Below are 8,324 nucleotides of genomic sequence, written 5' to 3'. Positions count from 1 at the left end.
GAGGACGCACAAGTACGTCACTTCCGTAAACCAAACGACAACTTTAAAGTTTTTTTTTTTTTTATGTGAAAACTGTATCTCAGATATTTTATTACATGTTGCATTGGACTAAAGAACAAAACTTTAATATTGCAAATAGCGTGGGTAAAAAAAATAATAAAAATTAAATAAAAATCACAATCCACTATGGTATGGATTGTCATACTTTTTGTCCCTGAGGAGATTCCGTAATCACCGATCATCCTCTTTTTTCTTTATTTTTTAAGTACATTCTGCATAACAATGTGTAGTTTTACTGGAAGTTTTTGTAAGACGTTTGTAATAGAGGCTACGGCTTATATTGCTGCTTTACACGTTGGTTTTACGCGTTGGATAGTGGAGCTAGCTAACGCTGTGAATGCGCATGCGCTTGTATTGTTGTCACCGGTGGTTATGGAGACGACATGGACGTGCGAACTGTCCAATGTGATCTGATGTTTGTGGTAAGAGACACGCTTCTACGACTTGTCCCACACGACCAGGGCTAGAGCAGAAAAAGAACTAAACTATACCGTGGCGTGCGTAATTTGTCAGGGCGCAGGGCAGGTTTTCTCCAGAGCCACAGAGCAGAGTTTCCCGTTAGCTATAATGTCCCCCGCCCATGTAAAGACAGAAAGACACACGGAGCTCTGTGTAGACTGTGTCCATGTTGTATTACTTGTCAGAGTTCTTCCAGGACTTGTGCATTAATGTTATTCCTTCAGATCTGCTGTTTTTCCCGTAGAGGAGGACAGAAAGACACTGAGCCCACCTGTTGAAAGATTAGAGCTATTTCTTCAGAATGCACAATGCAGTCACAAGGTACTCTCACCTGTTTCATGGAAAATTAAACTCCTAAAACAGGATCATTTGTATTTTTTCTTGAGTTTTTAGACCCTTAAAACTTTTCGGCAGCGTTTGATAATGTGTATGTTTTGTCACCACGGTAACCGCTGAACATTCCATCATAGGCATACAGGTAGAATATACCCAGCCTGATGTCACTGCAAAGTATCAATAGGCCTTTATGATTTTGTTAAAGGTGCACTGTGTAACCCAAAGACCAACAGTCCCCAACCTTTTTCTTTCAGTGAGCTACCTTTACAAAACAAAAATGCCAGAGAGCTCAAAATTTTAGCCGTCACAAAAAAAATTTTGTATAACTAAGACCCATGGCAAGCCTTAGATGGGGAACAGTTTACATGGCTATAAAACATAAACCATGGTCTATTTATCAGTGCAAAGTTGGGCATCAAATTTATACATTTATAATGGTAATTGATCAAATTTTACTTATTTAGTACAATAGAATTCAGAAATCCCCTGGTGAGCTACTTCGAAGGAAGTGGAGAGCTGCTGGTAGTTCTCGAGCTGCATAGACTACTGTGGAAAGAAGTGGACTAAGGGAGTGTGACGTCAACCACAGCGCTCGGCTCCAGTCAGATGAAGTTCATGAGGCTAGCTGTTACAGAGCTGTGCCCCCAGATATAGCTGTCCTAGAGCTGTTTTACAAGAATGTATGTTTTATTTTTATTTATCCCGATTACAACACTCAATATTTTGTCAATCCATCAAGAATGTTCTACAGCTGGGCTGTAACTGTTGTAACTGAAGTTGAAGCAATGCACAAAGCGTGAATGGACTGTTTTGTTTTGTTGTTTTTTTTATGTCTATACTATTGTAAATAGTTTGCAATCGACTACGTACACAATATTCTCCATGGAAATGCGCCCTCCTGGAGATCATCTACATATCAAGATGAAAACAGTGAAATGAAATTCTGTGCACTCCTGCCCTCCCTAGTTTAGCAGTGACAACTCTCATGTAACTTGTATATTTATAAAATGCTCCAAAGAGTCCAGACATCGTGGACAGGACTTTTATCACAAATTAGCTTTTTCAACATTTGTACCTTAGATATTGTCCCAGGAATGCCCAGGAAGATCGGATTCACTGTGGTAAACTCTTCCAGTCATGAGGAGAGCTACAGCGCCCAGGAACTGAAGGTGCACGTGCCCACAGCCAAAGGATGGAGGTCCAGCAGGTAGAACCACCTCTGCACCACCTCTTTACCACCTCTTTACCACCTCTTTACCACCCCTCCATCACCCCTCCACCACCTCTCCACCACCTCTCCACCACCACTCCACCACCACTTGTGATGAGTTGTGATTAGATTTGTAATTTCAGATCGATTCGCAGTAAACAAACCCATTAGAAACAGTGTCATTTGAGAGAAGATATTCAGTGCTGAACTAATACAAGAATGCCATGCATTCCATGTTTGTAGAGGTCTAAACTACAAGGTGAACATATTTTATATATAGATCATTGTGATAATCATTGAAATTTCTTGCAATTCTCTTCTACATGCTTTATTATGTAGTATATCAATCAAATATCGATAAATACACTGCAAGACGGGAAAATTACCAAACAAAATAAACTATAAAAGGTTAGTATAAAGGTCATATTCCAGTCCTAACTCTGTTCCCTGGACCACTCCAGGCTGTGCTCGTACCCCCAGACTCTCACACTGCAGCTGGAGGAGAGGAGCCGTGTGAGGAAATTACAGCTGCTGGCGCATCAGTATATGATCCCATCCAGAGTGGATTTCCACATCGGGGACAGCCTGCCCACCAGCAGCCCCCTGCGCAAACTCGGGTAAAGACCAGACCTGACCAGGGACTCGGTAACAAAAACCTCCAAGGAACATGTGACAAAGGTTAAAGTGGAACTATTATGCAAAATCAACTTTTTGTTCTAACTTAGTTACTCCCTCATCAAAAACATGTCTGAAGAGGTTTTAGATGTCATCCATGCATGTTTGAGTATTTTAGTGTCCTTCTCGGCCCTATTCGAACCTTCCCTCTGTATCTGTATGATTCTGTCCAGTGCTCAGCCTTTTTTTTTTTTTTTTATCAATATACAAAATAAGAAGTTAGTTAGTTGAAGAATGTTAGAAGAACAGTATTTTAGCAAAGGTAATGTAGTGTGTTAGACTTGACTTTAGAGTCCAGTAACATCATGGTAATAAGTTAGAAATAATGTGTCTGTCCAGCCCAGACTCCAGGCTTTTTCTTTACAAAGACGGCATTATGATGACAGTCATTGTTTTCAAGTCTCCTTTCCATTTGATGATGAAGTTTTAAGATTTTCCTCATAAGACTTGACATCACAAGAGCAATTTAGTAAATACCATGATGACACTGTGTGTGCAGGTACGTGTCTCTGTCTGATAACCAACAGACAGGCTTCAAAGCACGGGAACTGAAGTCTGTGCACGTGGACGCCATCGGAACTCACCTGAGGATAACCCTGCACCAGAACCATGTGAACCCTCACAACCGCTACAACCAGGTACTCCCACAACCTCTACAAACAGGTACTCCCACAACCGCTACAAACAGGTACTCCCACAACCGCTACAAACAGGTACTCCCACAACCGCTACAAACAGGTATTCCCACAACAGCTTCAACTAGGTACTCCCACAACTGCTACAATAAGTTTTTATTATGAGTTAATAAAAAAAAAATGTAATTGTCCCTCTGGAGAACAATCTTGTGATGTTTTTCTTTTGTTATCTACCAGAGAAGTAGGATAATTTGCCATAGAACCAATGTTTTTACTGAAATATTAAAATACTAATTAAGAAAAATTTTATGATTTGAAAATGGCCATAAATTAAAAAATGTGAGCGAATTGTGTATGTTTTTAATCATGTCTAAGCTTTGTCTCCTCATTGAACATGGTAGAGGTGTCATGTTATACAGTAGAATTGTTCAAAAGAAACAGAAAACACACACCAAAATTCTTGTAGAGGTGCCAATGCAAGAAACCGCAAGACAAAAGTGAAAAAATGTATAGCACACTCAGACAGCCAATGTCCAAAAGCTTTTTAAAAAAAAATTTAAATAACATTTTGGCAAAAAAGCCTTCATCAGATATTTTTCTTGCTTTGGACCACTGTATACAGTAGAATTGTTCTCATAAATGGTGAGAAAATGATTTGATCTTGTTTTGTTGTGTTGCAGGTTGCTTTGGTTGCCATCAATGTCCTGGGCGACTCATTGGATGGGAACGTCTTCAACACAATAGTAAGAAATGTCACCACATTACAGCATGTCATACTACTGCTCACCTGTAGAGGGCACACTAACACTATTATTATTGATGTTTTCAAGCACAGTACATTAACAGAGGAGTATTAATTAGGGCTGTGAAGATATCCAGTTGTCACGGCATGATATTATCACAATATGCATCTCGCTGTACAGAAATGTAGATAGAATACTTATTGCTTTTAAAATACTTTGATGACAAGACTTTGGTGCAAATCATTACTGTCATAATCCCAAGAATTCAAGGAAAAAACATATTTCTTCATGTTGTCTGCACTGAAATGAATCATAGTATGTGTGATTCTCTATGTTTATTAGCTGTTCCTACTATAAAACAATGCATTTAAACAAAGAAATATGCGATTCGATATATTGTGACAGCCCACGATATTATTGAGAGACTTTTGACGATACGATATCTCGATATTTTGGTTATTGTTACATCCCCAATATTAATAAAAGTACAGTATGTAGCCTGCGCTCTTCTTTCAGATCAGAACTTGGAACTGACAGCCCAGATGAGGGACTAATGTGAGGCTCACTTTGATTAGATAATCATCTTGAGGATCAACACATCTAATTATGATTTAGGTAACAGTATTTTAAAGGTCCTGTATTAGGCAAAATTCACTGTTGTTAGCTTTTAGTCATGTTAGAAGGTTGTGCCTCCTCAAAAACATACCTGGAGTTGTGTTTTAATTGAGTCACCCTTTAGTCTGTTTACACCTCCAAAGCTCAAAAATGCTCTATTCCATCCTAGAATGTCCTGATGTTTTCAGCTCCTTTTAGCTTTTATTCAGTAGAGATTCAGGTCTGAAATTATTCAACTGATTCTACTGAAGGTGTATGTAGTTTAAAAACACAGTGGAGCACTTCCTGTATTACCGCATTACATCATAAAGTGGATCAGTGTGTTTTCTTTTTGAGAGAAGAACTCACAGGGTTACGCAGGAATCCATGTATCTTGTTTTTGTTTTTCAAATTAAAACCAAAAGTAAGGAAATGAAAAAACAACAATTTTCTTTCCAAAATGAAAAAAACGGATGACGATTTTTTTTTTTTCAGTTTTCGATTTTGTGTTTAAATGAATAATGTTTTATCCAATTTTAACCATGGATCTATAATAAAAACTGGAGATGCCGGACTTTTGAGCCGCATATGGACTGAACTAAGACTGAACCAGGACTGAACCAGGACTAAACCAGGTCTAATCCCAGGACTAAACCAGGAACTAAACCAGGACTAAACCAGGTTTAATCCCAGGACTAAACCAGGAGGACTAAACCAGGACTAAACCAGGTCTAATCCCAGGACTAAACCAGGACTAAACTAGGACTGAACCAGGACTAACCCAGGACTGATCCCAGGACTTAACCAGGGGGACTAAACCAGGACTAAACCAGGACTGAACCAGCACTAACCCAGGACTGATCCCAGGACTAAACCAGGACTAAACCAGGACTGAACCAGGATTAACCCAGGACTGATCCCAGGACTAAACCAAGACTAAACCAGGAGTAAACCAGGAGGACTAAACCAGGAGTAAAGCGGTACTGAACCAGGACTGACTGATGTTTTTTTTTCGTTTTCATACTTATGGTTTTATTTTTAAAAGCAAATGATACATGGATTTGTAGGGTTTGTGTGTTTGTGTGTGAATGAAACAAAACACAACTCCAGGTCTGTTTGTGATGAGAAAACAACATTATAGAGAGATACAGGGATCAGAAAATCGCGTAATAATGACGCTTTAAGAATGTTTTGGCTTTTCTTTTCACTCTGGATTTTTCTTTGGTCACTTGTAGAAGCATGTTAAATAATCGCTGCCTTCATGATTTGCTGCTTATGACCACTCAGACGGCGCTGTATTAGTCTGTGAACAACTACTCGAGTACATGTACCTGGTGGTGATAGTCTGTGCTTTCCTGTTACTACTCGAGTACAAGTACATGGCGGTGATAGTGGTCTGTGTGTTCCTGTTACTACTCGAGTACAAATACGTGGTCGTGGTAGTGGTCTCTGCATTCCTCTTTCTACTCGAGTACAAGTATGTGGTGGTGGTAGTAGTCTGTATGCATCCCTGTTACTACTCGAGTACAAGTACCACCTGGTGGTGGTGGTCTGTGCGTTCCTGTTACTACTCGAGTACAAATACCTGGTGGTGGTGGTGGTCTGTGCGTTCCTGTTACTGCTCGAGTACAAGTACGTGGTGGTAGTGGTCTGTGCGTTCCTCTTATTACTCGAGTACAAGTATGTGGTGGCGGTAGTGGTCTCTGTGTTCCTGTTACTACTCGAGTACAAGTACGTGGTAGTGGTAGTGGTCTGTGCATTCCTCTTTCTACTCGAGTAAGAGTACCTAGTGATAGTCTGTGCATTCCTGTTACTACTCAAGTACAAGTACCTGGTGGTAGTGGTCTGTGCGTTCCTCTTACTGCTCGAGTACAAGTACCTGTGTGGTAGTCTGTTCGTTCCTGTTACTACTCAAGTACAAGAGCCTGGTCATAGTCTGTGTGTTCCCGTTACTACTCGAATACAAGTACGTGGTGGTAATGGTCTCTGCGTTTCTCTTACTACTCGAGGACAAGTACCTGTGATTGGTTGAGTGTGCCGCTGGAGAGTGTGTGGGAGGAATGCGCAGCACACTGGCTCCTCAGTGGCTCCTCAGTGGCTCCTCAGTGGCTCCTCAGTGGCTCGTCAGTGGCCCCTCGGTGGCTGTGTAAGGGGATCCAGCGCAGACGGACAGCTCCTGGAGGAAGGTGCGCACAGATCAGCGCCTTGGCACCCATCTCCACCCAACAGCGAGGGCATTGTTAGCATGCTAATCCCACCGTGAGCTCGTGCAGGCGGGGTTACCTCTGGGGCTGTGGGCCACCTGCTCCGGGGGAAGTGCCCAGACGAGGGAGCGCGAGCAAAAATATACTCGAGTAAATGTACTGCTACTTGAAAAGGAAGGCTGAGAGTTGATTGACATACGTAGCATTCTGAATTTACAGTTAAGGAAAAGTAAATTTACATTTCTAACCCTAAACCAGGAGGACTAAACCAGGACTAAACCAGGACTAAACCAGAACTGAACCGGGACTGAACCAGGACTAAACCAGGACTTGATCCCAGGACTAAACCTGGAGGACTAAATCAGGACTGAACCAGGACTGAACCGGGACTGAACCGGGACTGAACCAGGACTGAACCAGGACTGATCCCAGGACTAAACCAGGAGGACTAAACCGGGACTAAACCGGGACTAGGCCAGGACTGAACCAGGACTGATGTGGGTTTTTTTTCATTTTCTTACTTCTGGTTTTATTTTGAAAAACAAATGAGCAAATGATACATGGATTTGTAGGGTTTGTGTGTTTGTGTGTGAATGAAACAAAACGCAACTCCAGGTCTGTTTGTGATGAGAAAACACATTATAGGGAGATACAGGGATCAGAAAATTGCGTAATAATGACACAATTTCTAAACAAATGGCTCACGTGGTAGAGTAGATGTCGAGCTGTTGTTACTGTTGTTGTGTCCTGAGGCAAGACAGTTCAACTAGCCTGATTCATCAGCTGGTTTCACTTCGTAGAAACCAACCAGCTAACGGGGTTAACTGGTATATTAAGCTTTTCCCAAATCCCGTAGAAAGAAGGGTAATAACATCTTTCCCCTTGATAAAATTCACCAAACATTCTCTTTGTTCCAACTTTAAATCTTCGACCTTGGGCCAACACAAAATATCGACTCAAAATATCGGCTCTTTGCCGATTGGCCGGTGCCCGGACTCGCACCTCTGTGGTTCTTGCAAACCGTCCAGACTCTAGTGTATTCCGATTCCTGACCTAGTCGCTGGAGAGAAATGAAATTGAGTGGAGGCACTAGTTGGTGACAGTCTGGCTACACTTCAACTGCCTTACCTGTGTGAATGTGGTGTGTGAACTTAGTCCTGGTTAGTGCTTAGATGGGAAACTGCTGGAAATAAAACAGTGAAACAGCAGTGGTCTGTCCTTTTTTCATTTTGTCCAGTTTTTTTTTTTTTTTTTTGCACTGCCGTAGTCTCTGTGTGTCCCCATGTGTCATCGGTGTTGCCAGATTGATCTTCTTTTGACTATGTTGGGCAGATTTTGTTTTTACACCAATTAATGTGAGAAACCGTAAGGGACTTTCACTCCTGTCCAGTCTTATGGAGGTGCTCAG

At 41.4% G+C, this 8,324-nt stretch overlaps 1 protein-coding gene across 4 annotated transcripts in view; it reads left to right on the top strand.

Annotated features, from left to right (window-relative positions):
• The first annotated feature begins 423 nt into the window (after nucleotides 1-423).
• The window catches only part of cep104 (centrosomal protein 104), a 72,279-nt gene continuing 64,378 nt past the window's right edge, over nucleotides 424-8,324 (top strand). For 2 of the 4 annotated variants that reach the window (XM_020923953.2, XM_055166348.1), the window contains exons 1-5: nucleotides 639-840; nucleotides 1,936-2,062; nucleotides 2,527-2,682; nucleotides 3,240-3,378; nucleotides 4,056-4,118. In XM_020923953.2, the coding sequence (XP_020779612.2) occupies nucleotides 828-840; nucleotides 1,936-2,062; nucleotides 2,527-2,682; nucleotides 3,240-3,378; nucleotides 4,056-4,118 (498 nt within the window). In that variant the 5' untranslated portion in view covers nucleotides 639-827. Of the gene's footprint in view, nucleotides 483-638; nucleotides 841-1,935; nucleotides 2,063-2,526; nucleotides 2,683-3,239; nucleotides 3,379-4,055; nucleotides 4,119-4,716; nucleotides 4,734-8,324 lie in introns of those variants that run through there. The other 2 variants (XM_055166350.1, XM_055166352.1) reach the window with 2 other exon arrangements.

The sequence above is a fragment of the Boleophthalmus pectinirostris genome, unplaced genomic scaffold, assembly GCF_026225935.1.
Source record: "Boleophthalmus pectinirostris isolate CB_2022bp ecotype Guang Dong unplaced genomic scaffold, ASM2622593v1 HiC_scaffold_8, whole genome shotgun sequence".
Lineage (NCBI taxonomy): Eukaryota > Metazoa > Chordata > Actinopteri > Gobiiformes > Gobiidae > Boleophthalmus > Boleophthalmus pectinirostris.
The sequence above is the reverse complement of the archived record's forward strand: the minus strand, read 5'-3'. Positions and strand labels throughout refer to the sequence as shown.